Source organism: Podarcis filfolensis, assembly GCF_964270895.1.
Source record: "Podarcis filfolensis genome assembly, chromosome: 1".
NCBI classification, from domain to species: Eukaryota; Metazoa; Chordata; class Lepidosauria; order Squamata; family Lacertidae; genus Podarcis; species Podarcis filfolensis.
This window is the reverse complement of record NC_139604.1, coordinates 80,255,701-80,273,864: the sequence shown is the minus strand read 5'-3', so window position 1 is coordinate 80,273,864 and position 18,164 is coordinate 80,255,701. Positions and strand designations below refer to the sequence as shown.

The following is an 18,164-nucleotide window of genomic DNA, read 5'->3' as shown; positions in this document are numbered from 1 at the left end:
GAACACTTCATCAGGCAAGATGTTACACAAATATGTTACATCTAGACATCAGGGTTATAAGTCGGGATTTATTTTCTCAAGAAGAGTGAAAGCAGCCATTGATTCTTTATCCCAGAATCCTCAGTGTGTAACCTTATGGAATGTAGTACCTGTGTGGGACTTACTCACCCTGTGATCTCCATCTTAGAACTGTGTGCAAGCTGACCTCATGGTTTTAATAGCCAGACTAATTGTTCTACTTTGTTGTTGTTTTCCTCTTCCCATCACTCCCTGCCTGATGTTTTCATATGTGTCCAAACTGCAGAACAACATCTTTAACTCACCACAATGCATTTTTATACAGGTCTGTCTGGCTTGGATGCTAAGGCTAGCGGTCGGTTAGGTACAAGAGCGATGGTTTACTATATGTCCACGACGATCATTGCTGCTATATTGGGAGTTATTCTGGTCTTAGCCATTCACCCAGGCAATCCAAAGCTCAAGAAACAGCTGGGAGAAGGAAAGAAGAACGACGAAGTGTCCAGCCTTGATGCTTTCTTGGATCTTATCCGAAACTTGTTCCCAGAAAACCTCGTACAAGCATGCTTTCAGCAGGTGAATGTCAAACCTTTGCCTCCGACTAATATCCTGTGTGTGAAAACCATGACACTAAAAAAGAACTGAAGAAACTAAAACTAGATTTGCAGCTGTAAATTTAGCTTGTTTTATACTTATCAGTGCAAAATAACAAACAGCAGTGCTTCTACTGAGTTCTTCATTCTTTGCACTGTTCAGTTTGCATTGTAGTTTATTTTAGTGCTTCATTCTTGATAAAAACATTCTTCAGTTTTTTTCTTTCCTACTCCATATACCTTCAGAATTTATTTTTATTTCCCTGGAGCTTTAAAAGTCTGTCTTTTGTGTGGAAGGAGAGGAGAAGCACAGAAATACTTTTGATTTCCATGCCATTTGCCGAGCTTTTCAATTAAAGATTTTCCGTCAATGGACATGCGCTCTGAACTAATTTGCCTGGTTTTAATTAAAGTCAGTTAAGCTTAATATGATTAGCTTTGATTGGATCCAGACCTGCCCTATCACTAGGCAGAGTGAGGCAGCCAATTCTGAGCATCGTGGAAGGGCAGCATATTGCTAATGATCTAATTTATTATTATTGTGTTTGTATTGCCAGACTGGAGGTGAAGCGCCTGTGAGAGTTTTTTTTTCCTGCCTTAGGTAACTAAATAACTTCACAGGTCTGGGGTACTTGGAGGGCAGGCCCAGTTGCTTCCCGGGCAGCAAAATGTCTTGGGCCATACATATCTGACCAGAGCATGCTTTATATCTTACTCCACATAGACATTTATTTTTCATGTATTTCACTTAACAGGGCTGGGAATACGGTATAGTCTTATTATTTTTATTAATATTTTTTTTAAATAATTTCATTTATAAAGAAATAAAGTGATAAGAGAAAAAGAAAAGAAGGGTTTGGAAAATAAAACTGCAGAAAGTACAGTGTAATACAATTAGTAAAATCGATTACATTTCCACATATTGGTATATAGATATAAACAATATTATTGTCTTAATACATATGTGATTATTAATAGCCTACTGCATTCTGTATAAACTCATAACAAATGTCAATATGTTCATCCAGACAAAGTCTGTGTCTATAAGCAATCCGTTCATAAGTTGTGAGTGTTGTCAGGTTGTCAATCCATTGATTAAAAGGGATCATATCTTTATTTTTCCAGTTCATCACTATCAGTCTCTTAGCCAGCATTAGGGCACATGTAATCCATTTTTGTTGTCCCATTCTCTGCTTCCATGCAATAGGAATATAATTCATAAGAATATTCTCTAAATTTTTCAAACTTTTTCCGTACAATCGTATTTATATAGTCCAGCACTTTCTCCCAGAAGTTAGTAATTATAGAACACTGTAAAGACATAAAGAAGCATTATCCTTATTTCATCTCCAGCAAATAACTATTTTAGGGCTGGGGATATATTATAATTATTCGTACAGAAATATCTGTAAAATCTGAAGCATTGAAGGCTGTTTCTGTTCTTCAGCACATTGCTTAGAGAATACATTGCCACCGTGGCCACTGTTGCACGTGGGGAAACACTTTGATGTCTGGAAGAAAAGTGCCCAAGCAGTCAAAAGTTATTGGCACTGAGCAGACCTATGGTGGGTGTATTCACCTACTTAGTGGTGAGGCATGTCACTGGATGATTGCTGGGGAGGGAAGGAAGTTTTTCCTGCAGTTGCCTATTCTACCCTTACTAAGTAGATAAACATTTCAGGCTGTAGTCATATTTGATCAGAAAAGTATATTAACATGATTTTTTTAAGGGTGGTATGAATGTTAGCCATGTTGTTCATGCTTTCTGCTCCACACACATGTATGAGCAGCCTTTCTCCTGAAGCTAAATTATTTGACAGTTACACAGCCTTTTTTTTTTAAATGATCCAAGCAAGATCCACTGCCAAACCTTTGCTAAGTATGCCTGAATGGCACCATTTAAAGGATTTTAAGTGCTATGTTATCTGAGGTCGTAGCTCTAGGCTGTACCGTGTGGGTGGGGAGCAGAGGAAGGACAGGACCACATAGGGAGATAGATGCAAACTCCTGCAGAACTAAGCTAGCTGCATTTTCCCTCTCTCTTACCTTGCGCCCAAGAGCACCTAAAAGTCCGGTCCTAAACTCTGTTTACCAAGTAAGATTAACAGATTACAGTGGGGCTACCTTCCATGTAAACGTGCTTAGAATTGTAATCAAATCTGAGTGGCTTTAAAGGGCATGTTTATTCAATATACCATCAAAAGAAGAGTCAAATATATAGAGGCAGTACGTTCCCAAAATTAGAACAGCATGCATTAAACGCTGAAATGAACTCTTCCCTTCCAGCTAATTGTATTTTACTGAAAGTGACAACTGGGCCCCTCGATGGGTAGAAAGCTGAGGAATGGGATAGTGGGCTGTAAGGGGAGCAAGTAGCTAACTTACATTAGCCCCATCAGTCCTTTTATCACCCTCCCGGTGCTTATAATATTGAAAGACATGTTTATTCACGGTATCATCAAAAGGAGAGTCACATGGGTAGACAGTATGTTCCAAAAAGTAGAACAATGTGTGTTCTGTTGCGCTGGTCTCTCCCTTTCCATTTAATTGTACTTAACAGGATGTGGGAATCGCCCCCTTGACTGGTAGAAAGCTGAAAGACTGGCTAAATGGGCTGACTGGGAAGCAAGCTACTAACTTCTTATATTGGCACTCTCACTCCTTTTATAAATCTCTGGGTGACTGTAATGTTAATGTCTTCTGGCAAGCAGCTCCTTTCAATTACTTCACTATTTTTTTGAGCTTTCTTTGTTCATCGACAGTCACTTCGGTCAAGTATTTGTTAAGGTTAAGATGGATAGCTCAGCTGGTTAAGCACGACACTCTTAGTCTCAAGGTCGCGTTGGGCAAAAGACCACAGTCATGGACCGAACTTAGACATGTTTATTAATGTCAGTGGGTCTACTCAGAGTAAAAGCTAGCAGAATACTACTCCCTGCCCACACTGTGTGTCAGCCACGATCTACAGAAGTGGGGGAAGACAGGCTTGGCCTTGGATCCAGGTTCTGTCATGTGGTGGCATTGGTTGTGATTGCTGTAGCAGCCAGGGGCGTTCTGAGGCGGGGGCAGCACGCCCCGGGTGTCATTCCAAAGGGGGGGGGAGACAAAATGCTGACCTCTGATTGGTGGCACCTCCCAGGGCATGCGCCGCTCACCGCACACTCCCCAGGCGTGCACCACGCCCCCTGGGCAGCTCACCACACCCCTGGGACATGCACCATGCCTCCCACGGGTGGCGTGCCATGCCCCTTGGGGCGAGCGCCGATCCGGGTACCAGAGCAGGTTGCTCCGCCTCTGGCGGCAGCTGTAAACTGGCACAACTACCTGTTTCCCCAGCTCCACCTCCAGTCTGCATGCTTGGCTGGGCTCTGGATATGATGGTTGTCACAGCCCCTTCTATTGGGTTGCGTCTGTGGTAAGGGTTAGGGTTGAGCTGTTAGCTTTCATTGGCATTTACTCACAGGTCAGCGTGTTTGCAGCCCTAAGCAAGTGGCAGCCCAACAAATAAAATTTGCATTTCGACCCCTTTTTAATTCCAGAATTTTACTTATTAAAATAAAAGAATCCCTTGCCGTACGTACCATCTTATGAACCTTCTTAAGACAGACATTAGGCCAAATGGCTAAATTTCTTTCTTCTGGGCCTATGAATTTGCCAATCTATACAACCATGTTTCCTGTTTTATCTGATCATGTATACAATTTTACCTGTACGTAAGGAAAAGGCTTATTGGATCCTTTCTAGGAAAGATGTTAGATTCAGCTTGGTGGCCAACAGAGGCCCATCATGTGCACTCTTACTGCCAGTCTACACAATAGCTTTCATTTCTTACATTAGTTTTCATAGTGGTGGCTGCAGAATCCTGGAGTACTTTCTAGGGTCCCTCAACAAGAAAAACAACTTCCTTGCCTTATCAGTTCACCTGCAGGGACAGTGATGTACAACAGGCTCAGTATTCTGTATGAACTGAGTGTCACCCTTGAACTCTTCCAAGAATCCTGTGTCAGCACGAAACCCTCCTTGAAGCTCAAAAAGTTGAGAATTGTGGTTTTAGAAAAATCCAAGAATAACAGTACTTGCCTCCTGCAGGTAGACATACCTGTCAACAGTGGCAGCCAGTGAGGTCGTTTGTTGGGGGGGGGAATACTATTGCTGGTGGTTGCAAAGCAGTAGAGGGAGAAAGGGAATTTCCACTTTCACCTTTTGGCACCAGGAACTGGAGGTAGGGATTGGTCTGGGCCCTAGACATTTAGTTGCCTGAGGGAACTGAAAATGCCCTGGCAAGCTGGGTTACATAATATCCATTATTAAGATATTTTGACATGTGAGACTGAATATTCTACAAGCATCTGTCCCTTTCTGACTGCAGAAATACAATAAAAAAAATGAAATAGCTAACCACATGTTGCCATTTCACGAGGGACAGGTATTTACTCTGTCTAATATTAGGGCCAGATGGTGCAATTTCTGAATGGATAATTCCTCAGATTTGAGTGCAGGCTGCTGACATCAGCAGGGGTAACTCCACTCTTCAACTCTGCACTTGCATATGACTGACAGTGGGACTCCCCACCTCCTCTGGTGCCTAATGGTAAGGCTCTAGCACAACTTTTAATTTTATACACTGGTACCTCTGGTTACGAACTGAATTCGTTCTGGAGGTCCGTTCTTAACCTGAAACCGTTCTTAACCTGAGGTACCATTTTAGCTAATGGGACCTCCTGCTGCCGCCACACCGCCGCTGCATGATTTCTGTTCTCATTCTGAGGTAAAGTTCTGAACCAGAGGTACTACTTCTGGGATAGCGGAGTCTGTAACCCAAGGTGTTTGTAACCCGAGGTACCACTGTACTGTGCAAGAGTTAAACTTTGCACTCACCATCTGTTGGATCCCACACATTGTGGTAGTAGTAGTAGTGATCATAATCATAACCATAATCATAATATACAGCCTTCTATTTCAAGAATAAATGTTTTCCAAATAGGCTTACAGGGAACTCAATAGAAGCCCTTGTCTCAATGATTTTCATCACCTGCCAAGTATAGGTACTGGGTAAACAGTTAAATGGCAATGCACCTCTAGGGGAAGGGCTGTAGCTGAGTGTTAGAACTTTGCCTTCAAAGGGTCCCAGGTTCAAGGGCAGGAATTTACCTTTTCCTCTCTTCCCACATGATTTCTGCTAGCAGTTTTACCTAGTAAGCCACTTTATCAGCTGCTTCTGCCTATCAGCTTTTGAAAATTCAACAGGGTGAGTTTGACTCATTCCTAAGGACTTGATGTCTGTGGCCCTTTGCCCCAGGATAATTGGAGAAAAGACTAGCGGGTATGGTTTTGTAATCTTTGCCTTTATTCAAGTCATCTCCCTAAAGTCAAGATAGTAAGAAACTGTGATACTTGAAGGGTGAGCAATGAATGTCAACTTACTACGGTGTTTAATTCTAAACTATGCGTCTCCGGCTTAATTGGCAAACAAAGGGAATAATTAAGTAATTAGCAGTTAACTACTTGAAAATTAAAGTCCTGCTAGACCTTCCTACAAGACCTTGAAGCTGAACTATTTAGCAGCTCCAGTATAGGAAATATCTTCATCCACAAACAAACAAATCTGCACAGCTTGCAAGAGTTTTCAGAGTGCCTTAGTTTGCTTTGAACTAGCACTTTCTTCCATTTCCTGTGACTTTAACAGGTGCAAGTTAATTAGAAATTCAGGAGATACATTTCCCATCCCCAAATATACAGCAAGAGAAATTTGAGGCTGGGCTTTTTTATTCCAGAAAGATCAAAATATCTCCATGTCCTGCTTGTTTGTGGGCTTCCTGTAGGCATCTGGTTGGCTGATGTGAGAACAGGATATGGGACATGGGACCGAGGACTCTTGTTTTGATCCAGCAGGGCTCTTCGTATGTTACTGAGTCCAATAAGTAATTTAACATTTTGTCTACTTTTGTCCAGAGTATCAAATGGAAGGGACTGGTTGACGAGGAGACGAACTAGAGCGCCCTGTATCTAATACAAATTAATGGAATTTCAAGCTGCGTATCAAAGCCTTAGTGTTGTTAAGAGAAGTTTAAGACAAGGGCCTGTATTGTAGTTACAGGGGAGGAAAGCCTAACTTGTGTTGACTCCCAGACATTTTTGCACATTCTGGGACATTGGTATGCACTTGTAGCCACTGAATTTTTATTATGGTTCCTGTCAGTATACCAGGAATTAAAACCAGCCTGCACTGGGCATGCATGACTGACTCAGCGCGTACTAGAACAGGTGGAAGTCAGTGTGACCAAAGCTTTTCCCACAGCTGCATACAGTGCCTTAGTGATGAGAATAAATCCTGATGTGACAGTCCCTGATAACGACAGGCCTGGTCTCACCAAGGCTGCCAAAACTCCATAATTTTGCTTTGTTTCCAATAAGGTCTTCAGCAATAACCCTTCAGTTGCAGGAAATTCTGCTGTTCTCAGAGCCTTTGTAATGTTTTAAAGATGACAGAATTCTCAAGATAATAATCAACTCCATGAAAATATGTAGGAATTTTGGCTTGCTTAAGAGCTTCTGCTTTTGCTCGCTGCATTTCAAAGCCACACATTTCCGCAGGGTGCTCAAGCACATTTTTTTAGATTATTAATAAGATGTGAATGTAGTAAAATGGTTAGCGTAATCTGCATTGTTCCCTTAATCATTCATGATGCCGCTATGACTGGCAGCTTAGCAGAAAGAACAAATATAACTGTTGGCTGATTTTGCTAACTTTGCTATCTGACTAAATTGTCTGGTGAATTAACTCTTCCCCTTTTATTGAGCAAACTGCATGTGTGATTTCAGCAAGACAAAATCAACTTTGCCCAGACGCTTTAGGAAGTACCTCCTGCAGACTTGAATGCCTTGCATTCCCACTGCATATTAAGAAGGGCACACAGCATTTTTTAATGAATGGTAACCTATTTTTGAATATACACTAGATTTAGAAATTCTGCCTCTGTTCCATTGCCAGCTAGAGCTTTCAAGTCATTCTTTGAATGGACTTCGTAGCTTATGGCTTGTATAAAATAAAGTTGTCCTGTTTGCACAAAGACACCTGTTTGCTCAATGAAACTTTCCCTACCTCTCCTCTCCCTATGTGCCCCCCCTAAATATGCTCTGGAAGCTTGGGGGGAAACTCTGAACAGATTTTGGGGAGCTCAGAGGGATGACAGGCATGGGAGATACCATCGTACATGTGCGTATCCTTGTGTGAATGGGATTACTTTCTTTGATACAACCCAAACTATTTATCTACTTCTCACAGAAACAATAGATAAAAATATTAGTACATGCAAAGATGAAAGTAAACATTGTGGGAGTCTTTGTACCTGCATTTGGATTTGCTCCCATATAATTCCCTCCTGATTTGGGTAGAGTTATTGCTTTATTATAGTGATGTTTCCCCAAGGGTGGTTTTTAGGAAGGATCAGAGATGTCTTGTGCTGTTGTACTTTCTAATGGCAGAGTTGGATTTGTGTCTCAGTCCACAGACCTTAGCACAGAGCAGCAAGGTACATACACAAAACTGGCAATGTCCAGGGCTCCCCAAACCACAAGAGCCCTGAATGACCACCCAGAGAGCAGCAGGTGATGGAGGCAGTAGCAGACAGGCCCTGCATCATTCTGGGACCAACATCTCGGCCAACAAGGGCATGCTGGGACTGTCACTCGCCACCACCACAGCATCCTTTCCTTCTTTTATTTAACATCCTTTTATAGTTAGGCAGCAGCCAAGCATGTCCATGGTTACAGATGCTCATGTTATTTTTACTTTAAATATATATTATTCTTTGTCTACAACAAAATGGTGCTGAATCTCGAGTTTATCATCAGGGCAGCTGAAGCACAGTACATTTTCTTTCTGTAGTCATGATGATGCTAATTAAATGAGTTCTTTAAAATGGGAAACGGCACATGTCCAAAGTACTTATTTTTTATTAGGGCTGGCAAACTGCTTTTTGTTTAATTTTTGCTCTAACATAACAAGGATACAAAAGCTCTTGTAAAGCATGGAATGGAGATGGGGGAAGAAGCAAATGGTGTAATTGTGTACTGCAGTAACATAGAGCTATGTAAATGTGTTTGTGCAAGGTTGCTAAATTTACCATATTTTTCGCCCCATAGGATGCACCGCCCCATAGGACGCACCTAGATTTTTTTTGGGGGGGGGGAATAAAGGGAAAAAAAATTATTTCTCCCCCAGGCGCGGGGCTGGCGCGGGGGAAGCCCGAGCTTCCCCCGACTCCAGCCCCCAGAACAGGCTGCCGCCTGCAAGCCTTGCACGCCCGGCGGGACCTCCCGCTGGGCGCACAAGGCTTGCGGACATCTGCCCGAAGCACGGGGCGTGCCCTGCAGCACGCCCCATGCTTCGGGCTGCAGGCTGCCACCCCAAGCCTTGCGCGCCCGGCGGGACCTCCCGCGGGGTGCGCGAGGCTTGCGGATATCTTCCTGAAGCCTGGAGAGCGAGAGGGGTCGGTGCGCACCGACGCCTCTCGCTCTCCAGGCTTCAGCAAAAGCCTGCATTCGCCCCATAAGACGCACACACATTTCCCCTTCATTTTTGCAGGGGGAAAAGTGCGTCCTATAGGGCGAAAAATACGGTACCTAGTTGCACTGGTGATTTGCAAGGGCAGGTGCCAGAAGAAGCTTAGAAGGGGGATTTCAGGCTCAGAGTTTGCACTGCTTATGTAGCAGGCTACTTTACACCTGAATTTGCAGCCCTGTATTTTGATTCTTTCAGATTCAAACGGTCACCAAGAAAGTGCTTGTCCCTCAAGAGATCGATGAACCAGCCAATGCAACAGACTCCATCTTTGACATGTTGAATGAAACAGAAGTGACGCCAGAACCTCAGCTAATCATTAAGAAAGGCCTCGAATTTAAGGATGGCATGAATGTCTTAGGTATGGAAACACTTTTACTGTATGTGTCCTTCACGGTTATTATTGTATCAATATTGCGCATTGTTTTGAATATATTGTTATCTTGTCGTAACCCACCCTGGGACCTTAAGGTAAGAACGCTAACTAAATTATTAAATGTTTTATTTCATTCATATTATATATGCTGTAATATGCCTTCAGACTTTTTAATTTAAAATATATGTAAAGCAATATTCAAGTCCAATAAATCATATCACATATCCTTTACATATACTCACATTTACATATTCATTTTTGCATATCCTCCTCTGTTTATCTGTATGGTGGCAGGAGAATCCAAATCTCTTCAGGAAAATAGAACTGCCAATCATTGAGCATTTACACACATATACAGATGAATGGTTATCCATCTACAAGCAGCATATGTTTATATCATTTGGTCAGCGTGACAATCTTTTATATTATGATAGATTTGTTAGGAGATAAAATAAGAACAGTACATGCTTGAACTTTCCTAGGAACACTGTTCTTCCTAGCATAGGGCAGGACTGATGGGACTTACAGACCAAACACCTGAAGGGCACCAAGTCATCATATAAGATATTAATAGCAGTGGGTTGTATCACATGCATCACTTGTGCAAGGGAAATTTGTCATTATCTTTTCCCCACTCTGTTCCTTGTGCCCCCCCCAAAGCTTCTCCTGAGAGTAGAGGAACACTTAGGGCCCATCCAGACCGGTGTTTTACTGGGGGTGTATTCTGCAACATGTTCATGACACAAAAATAGCCTGAGCTGACTTGAAGCCTGATTTAGTAAGGTTTGTTTGTTTGTTTGTATTTTAATTAATAAGATTGCAGGAGTGTGGGTGCTTCATTTTGACAGAGCCTCAGTAGCGTTTAATATTTTAGCATTCTTTCAACAGGACTCATTGGGTTCTTCATTGCTTTTGGTATTGCAATGGGCAAGATGGGAGAACAAGCCAAGATGATGGTGGATTTCTTCAATATCTTGAACGAGATTGTAATGAAGCTGGTAACCATGATTATGTGGTGAGTCAAAGTCATCATCTGCCAAGACACACTAAATCCAGTTGTATTCTGGACATCATTTTGTAGCTTTTATGTACTTTCTGCATGACCTACCTCCCTATATTGGTCTGAAGCTACAGCAATTATTTCGATGGTTTTTGCTTTTCACAATTGTATCCTGCCCTTAGCCCACAAAGCTCAGAATGGCATAAACAGGAGGTCCCCCCCCCCAACAGCTAGGCAGCCGGAGCAGAATGTGTGAGGTTGGACCAAACTCAACCTGGGGAGTTAATGGGATGCTGAGAGATTTGAGCTGAGGTCTTGTCAGTTCAAGTTCAGAAGTGCCACACCACACCTCATTTGGTCAGAGAATCAAATGAGGCTGTTGCTGTGTTTTTGCATATTTAATTTACTGCGGATGCTCGTGGCTTTCTTCTATCAGAACACACTGGATTGGCCTCAGAAGAACTTGATCTTCGCACAGCCACTGTCCCTGCATCACTGCTGGGACTGATTCCTAATTCAATGCATCAAGAGAAGGCTTACCTTCAACCCATGACTCTTGTTCATTTGCATAGAAGAGAACATTTAGTCTATGGAGACACATTCCTTTATTTCATATCCAAAGGGACATTCTTTCCTATTATTTATGGCTACTCTCTTAGGAAAAGATCCACCCCCTCCAGCAGCTTTGGTGATTTATGAAACTCTTGTGAACACCATAATGACATAAAACAAAATTGGGCATCTGCTAGGGATGTTTCGTAACCCTTATTTAAGGATTATCCTCAGTGACCATTTCAGGAAGCAGACTGCCTGGCACCTGAGAAAACTGTGCAAAATGGGGATTGTGCGAAGCTCATAGAAGCTTCTGATTGATTTGCTGCTTCTGGGCAATGCTTGGATGGTTCATGAGAAGGTCAGATGGAGAGCAGACATTCCTTTTTTAAAAAAGCCCAGTTCCAGTTTTGCTTCCTAAATCTATCTCTCTATGAAAAAGTAAGTTTCAGTAAGTTAATATAGAGCATAAGAGTGGAGATTCCTTTAAGCCACCTGCTGCTCAGCAACATTAATCATCATCAACAATAAATAAAGCTCTCTGACACAGTAACCCTTGTTGGTGGGTAGGCACCAGAAATTGCTTGGGAGCCTGGATATAGCCCACAGGACATGGGGTAGCCACTCCTGCTTCAAGGCCATTGTTGAAACCTTCACCTCTGTTCCTGTCTGCATGGAATCCCAGCTGGAAGCTTCTCAGTAGCTTGAGTCCTGGGTATGGGCAGGGCCAGTGAATCTCTTTGTGGGAGGTCTGGCAAGCCACCCATTCACTAAGTGGTGTCATTATGAACTGCTGGAAGGGATGGATCATAGGAAAGAAAACAACCAAACAAAAGGCTTGCTTCTACGATATTATCAGCATGTATTAGGTTTGTCAGCAAGCAAGGTTTCGGCTGGTCTGCAAAACATTTTAATGTCTGGGCACAAGCAATGTACTGGCACAAGCAATGAAAAGCTCAGCTGAGTCAGTTAACCATCCTAACTGCCTGGCAAAAGCCACCACTAGACTTTTAGGAATTGTAAGGGAGTGGCTTTCTCTGGTCCAAGAAATTATCAGGCCTCTAATAATACAGTACTGCTTCTGTCGTAGCCTCTCTCACAGTGCTTATCTATTAGGGGTGGATAATTTTTTCCCCTTCTATCAAGAGCCCTTGACACACAGAATAAATCATCTACTGCTACCAGCACCCCCTGCACACAAAGGGGAAAATGCATCTGTCCTGTCTCAAAAGGGCTTTAAAATTTGGCAGTTTGTGCTGACGGAAAGCCAGCCTATTTGCACTTTCACCTCTGAAGGCACAGATCAGTTTTCAAATGTGCCAATCCTCAGGCAGAAGAGCTCTGAAGATGCTCCGGTGGCTGAGAGCCACCCCCATCTGCTTCTTCAAAGGTAAAAGTGGATCTGGTCCCCTATCAGTCAGCCACTTTCAAAGCTGTCCTCAAGATTGTGGACTGAATCCAGCCAACAGGATAGTGTCAGTTTCTGCAGCACAGGGCCATGCAGCCCCTGGTCCCATCATTCAATAGTGGGGGCGTTTGGGGCTGAAAGGTTTTCCATCAAAAGGTGGTAATTTCAAGCTGCATGGTATAGCTTTATCAACTGCCTTTATGATGCCATTTCTGTTTTGAGACACAGACTTCTGCATCTGCATTCTTGTTTAATGCCACGTTTTCTTCTAGGTACTCGCCACTGGGCATTGCCTGCCTCATCTGTGGAAAAATCATTGCAATCAAGGACCTGGAAGTAGTTGCTAGGCAACTTGGAATGTACATGGTAACTGTGATCATAGGCCTTATCATCCATGGAGGGATCTTCTTGCCTTTGCTGTACTTCGTGGTAACAAGGAAAAATCCCTTCTCATTCTTTGTGGGCATCTTTCAGGCATGGATTACTGCGCTAGGCACTGCTTCGAGGTATTTGATATGAAATGTAGAGTTAGCAACACGTTCAGGGCCATTATAAATACTTTGCTAATAAGACTTACTCAGCTGAATGTGTGAACACTTATTGTGTGGATTAGCAATACCTGTGAGCTGATCAATTAACCTAAAAATGAAGAAAAGGTGTAAACTGGATTTCACGTGCCCACAAACTCAAACCTGGTTCATAGCATTAACTGCTGTGATTCCAGCTACTTGGTTCAGATGACATCTGTTCCCTCAGGGATTGTCTGCAGGAATTGGGGGCTGGGTGAAAGTCTTCTCCAGGGCTGGCCTAGACCATATAATGCTGCATTGGAAGTATCATTTTCAGGGGTTTTTTCCCCAGCCCTGAACTGAGTTCTGAAACCCCTCAGGTGGTGCCATTGCCACTCTAAGAGAATGAGGGAGGTGTTCATGGTGAGTTCTGGCACCTCTTTTTCTAGAAAAAATAGCACTGGTCATTTTACTATATGACATCTAAATGCCTTGTTAGTCCATTCACAACTTGGATGGACAATTCGTATGATGAGGGATTCATCTCATAGAAGATTACAAAGGTGAATGGAGATCATTCATGACAGAAATCCTTCCATAAGCCCAGCACCCCAGGCCTAGATCACCTGCCCTAAATCCAGTCCTAGACTTGTCTTTAGCACCAATAACTGCTGGGGCTTTTCTAGTTTTCCTCTTCAGAAGTCTGAGATCTCTCTCCAATCAGGCAAGGCTTTCCACTTTGACTTTTAGTCATGATCTTCTCTGCTTTTCCAACAGAACCTTCTCAGGTTTCAGACATATGCCCCCACCCCCCACTATAGCTAACAGGAAGCTGTCATCTCCCTCTCTTCCCAAGGCACTTCTGCCAACTGACCTTTTCTTCGCTGAGTTCTTTAGTCCCTATGACAACCAGGAGTAGTTATGTTATTAGAAATCATATCAGAGTTTTTTAAAATATTGTACAATAGCATGCATTGGGGGAGGGATTTTCTTCTGAACATGGGGGAGTGAGGTTTAATTCTTTCCTCCCCAGCTGCATTCCCAACAAAAAATTGTCCTGCAACTAAAGATTGTCATTCCCAACAAAAATCGTCCTGCAACTTAAAAACTAAAGACCTTATTGGAGCCAAAGTGAGATTTTACTTTGTGGCTCATTGCCATATGTGAGAGGTACGGTTTTTGTTGGAATTGTAACTAAGGAGGTAAGGGTTGCTATGCTTCAGAAGAAATATTCCATCATGCCTGCTATCAATTTTGGGTTGTTTAAATAAATTATCTGCCTTGGTTTCTAATGGCACATGTTGTCACATCTGGTTTTACCCTCATTCAACAACTGTCAAAATATATACATCTACAGGGGCATGCACAAGCTTTGATCAAAACACTGTGCATAAGCAGTTTTACAACCATAGAATTTACATGCTTACATCAGTTCCAGGACGGAAGAGGCAGACGTTGAACTGTGGACAGACAGAGACCTGATGAATGTGTGTGTAAGATGCCTGGTTGCTCCCCCAGAGTGTCAATAGAGCTATCTGTCCCAGGAAGTCTGAATTTTACCTATAACCTTTCATTTTGCTTTCTCCTATAGTGCTGGTACACTACCTGTTACCTTTCGCTGCCTTGAAGAAAACTTGGGCATTGATAAGCGTGTGACAAGATTTGTCTTGCCTGTTGGGGCCACTATTAACATGGATGGGACTGCCCTATATGAAGCTGTGGCAGCTATCTTCATAGCACAGATGAATGGAATTGTGCTGGATGGTGGACAGATAGTCACTGTCAGGTGGGTTTCTTGCCCTTCACTGGAAATGGTGAAAACATGAACATTACAGACCTTGGCTATTGCAAAGCAGTTTAAAGTTGTGAGCCTCCATTGTAATAAACAGTGAAAAGCCTTGGCTGCTTTTCCCAGTTCCCAAGTAGAGCATCACGTATTGCAGCCTACATGGGAATTACACAGTTTTCTACATGAAGTAATTTCTGTGTAGGGATTTGTAAGACATGAAAGCAGACCTTGATTTCTGTCTATAACCTGGTTTCAGAGGCAGTGCTAATGTGTTGTGTAGAGATTTTCATTGTGCTTGATTATAAATAATGGAAAATAAATATACTCAAGTTAGCATGAGTTAAATGAATCACATATTACTTTAATCAAAAATCATTAAATAAGAGTGCTTATGGAAAACAATTTTATTTTTTTTGCAAAATCAAAAGACTGGTGTGTTAATAAAACTACTTTAAACTCAGTCAAAATCTTCTAAATTACAATATTAGAGGCTGCACTGAAATAACAGGGAATGTGTTCCTACAGAAGTTGGAGTGATCAAGCAGTTCCCAGATTTGTAAGAGAAACACTAACTAAGAGAAGGCCCAACTAAACAAGTGGATGTGTTTGATTTCACAGTCTGACAGCTACGCTTGCGAGTGTTGGAGCTGCGAGTATACCCAGTGCAGGATTGGTGACCATGCTGCTCATCCTCACCGCAGTGGGCCTTCCCACACAGGACATCAGCTTACTTGTTGCTGTAGATTGGCTTTTGTAAGTAACATTACAGACACTTGTCACCTTTCCCCAAACAGTGATGTTGTGGCTTGACTACCCACTCAGGTGTCAACTCCTTCATGATCAATAATGCCTGCTACAAGAAGCACTCCTGCATGTGCAGCAGCTGACCAATGTTTATGCAGCAAAGCATTTAAAGGAAATGCACGCAGATTGTTTCTGATACCCAACTGTAGCGAAATTGGAGCGGAGCAGAAATCGGCAAGCGTTGTTTGCAGACAGGAGGAGGATGTTAACTTAAAGCATGTGGTTGTTTGCTGTTTCAAGGAAATGTCATTGAAGTAAAAACATTTCACTTGATGGAGAAGTCCTGCCTCCTGAATGGACAAAGCCATAATTCAGCTGCAGAGGCAAGGTGTTAGCGAGGGGGTAGGGCTAAGGGCTTACCATTGTGTTTCTGATCATTCTCGTGTGGTAAAAAATCCCTCTCCCCTGAAGTAAGCCCTGTGGCGAATTGTGCTGCTGACATTTGCTTCTTTAGAAAAGGTCAGATTGAGCAAGACAATATCATGGCAGCGCAAAGGAAAAGGAGCTCAAACTTTCCATAGAGGAATTGATGCCATAGAGTAGATGGGAGTATCTGGGCTTTTCACAGCACAATCCTAGGCATCTTCTGAGAAATAATTGAGAGATTTCACACTGATTCACACAATCTTCCCTGGGCCTTTTTTCAAATTAGTTTCACTTTACTGTGCATTTGTGTGAGTTAAGAGTGCACTGTACAAAATACTCAATAAAATACTGTTAGAAATAATTGCAGCTTTATAGTATGGTCGTGTAATATACAGACCTTCCGCTCTTCTTTTTCTTGTAAAGGCTATTTCACCCTAAAAGAATTCTTCTGAGACAGGTCTTCTGTGCACCGGTTTTAAACCTGAAGTGGCCCATAATTAGTCTACTTAGATCAGGGCTGCCCAAACTTTTTTCAAAGAAGACCAGATTTGATGTGAGGGCTGACCAAAGTTGTTGAGCTTTTTTGTGAAATGAAGCTGAGCTTTTTTTTACAATTTTACACCAAAGTTCTTAAGCTTTTTTTAGAATTGAAGTTTACCCCAAAGTTGTTGAGCTTTTTCTTGGATTTTAGCCCAGGGCATTTACTGCCACGGGGGCTGGATTAAATCGACTGGCAGGCCGGATTAGGCCGCCGAAACAGAAAAAAGAGAGAGAAAATATTAAGAACATGCCCCCAGTAAGAGTATTGCAGTTATGCATGTTATGTCTAGATTGCAGATAGTCTGGATTCCAGTAGATCTTCCTATTGGTGCTGGTGGAGCAGTTTGAAATACGTTCCCAAAGGACTATTGTATCTAGCAATTATATCAGTGCACCTTGTCAGTCTGTTACAGTTACTGAATAAATCAGAAACATATTTTATTTTATTGTTGAGAAGCACCCAAGCAAACTTCTTACAAGTCCTGAGGTATAAAATATGTCTGGGGTTTTTTAAGTACTTTTGGTATCAGCTAAATAGACTGACATGAATGAAATCTGGGAAGAAGGAAGAGCATTATAGCTTTTCATTAAAAAAAAAAACATACAAGGGTAGTCATTCTTCATTATGAAAACTGAAATATTAAGAAACCAGGTCATTTATTAAGAAACCAGGTCATTCACTTAAAATATATCAGGAGTAAATCTTTTCCAGTTTATTATACTGTGTCAATCTTGATTCAAAATTGGGTTGCAAACTCCATCTTTAAAATTGTATAAAATATGCTGGATTTTATTTCTTTTGCTCTGTATAGATATATACAGACTTCACAAGGAAATCTTTTTTTAAGTGTTCTGAGCTCCTGCTGTTCCTCCACTCCAAAGTGAACAAAAATGGCATTTTAAAGAACAGTGTTATTTGTCCACAGCTGGAATTAATCCAGAGTCATTAGTGGTAGCCAAGAACTGCAAGTTTCCAAAGGGGAAATTGACAAGCTTAGCAAATGTCACGGAAAGGTCTCCAGCACAGAGATGCTATGCCCAAAGAAATGGAGAATTAAAAAGGGCCTTCTTGTGTAAATGGTTCATGTTCAGCTTCTAAAATGCTTGCTGAAATGTAGAGCTACCACTGCAAATTTAGCGTGAACACCTGATTTTTCTTCCCCTTTGGCATTCTGTGAAACCAAGCCAAAAAGTCCATGATTTATGGCTGAAAAACACCTGGGGGAATCACATTTTAATTTTTAGTACTTAGGCCTGGTGCTAAATAATAAATTGAGGAACAATGAGGGCCTATGTAAATGAAATGGACATACCATGAAGGTTGTCTGAAATTACTCTCTATGGTAGCTTTCTCCACATAGGAAGGTTTCAGTATGCAGTGCAGCACCTCACAGAAGGGGGATGTTTCTCCATCTCACTGCAAACTTACAAAACGATTGTTGTGGATTGAAGAAAACCACCTGATTGGCACAATGACTGGCTGCCATGATACACAGATACAGTCGTCATGGGAAGCAGTTGAATTAAAGGTTCTCTGACCCCTATTAAAACTGGGCTGGTAGTAAGTGAACCGCCGCACCTACAGATGCCAGGCTTGTTTGGGGCAAGTGTTTCACAATGTATACTTCATATCCACACATCATGAT

At 42.1% G+C, this 18,164-nt stretch overlaps 1 protein-coding gene across 3 annotated transcripts in view; it reads left to right on the top strand.

Annotated features, from left to right (window-relative positions):
* SLC1A2 (solute carrier family 1 member 2) overlaps positions 1–18,164 on the top strand; it is an 89,576-nt gene that overhangs the window by 57,283 nt on the left and 14,129 nt on the right. For all 3 annotated transcript variants that reach the window (XM_083602256.1, XM_083602255.1, XM_083602257.1), the window contains exons 5-10: positions 344–594; positions 9,373–9,535; positions 10,439–10,565; positions 12,783–13,016; positions 14,611–14,805; positions 15,427–15,561. In XM_083602256.1, the coding sequence (XP_083458382.1) occupies positions 344–594; positions 9,373–9,535; positions 10,439–10,565; positions 12,783–13,016; positions 14,611–14,805; positions 15,427–15,561 (1,105 nt within the window). The remainder of the gene's footprint in view (positions 1–343; positions 595–9,372; positions 9,536–10,438; positions 10,566–12,782; positions 13,017–14,610; positions 14,806–15,426; positions 15,562–18,164) is intronic.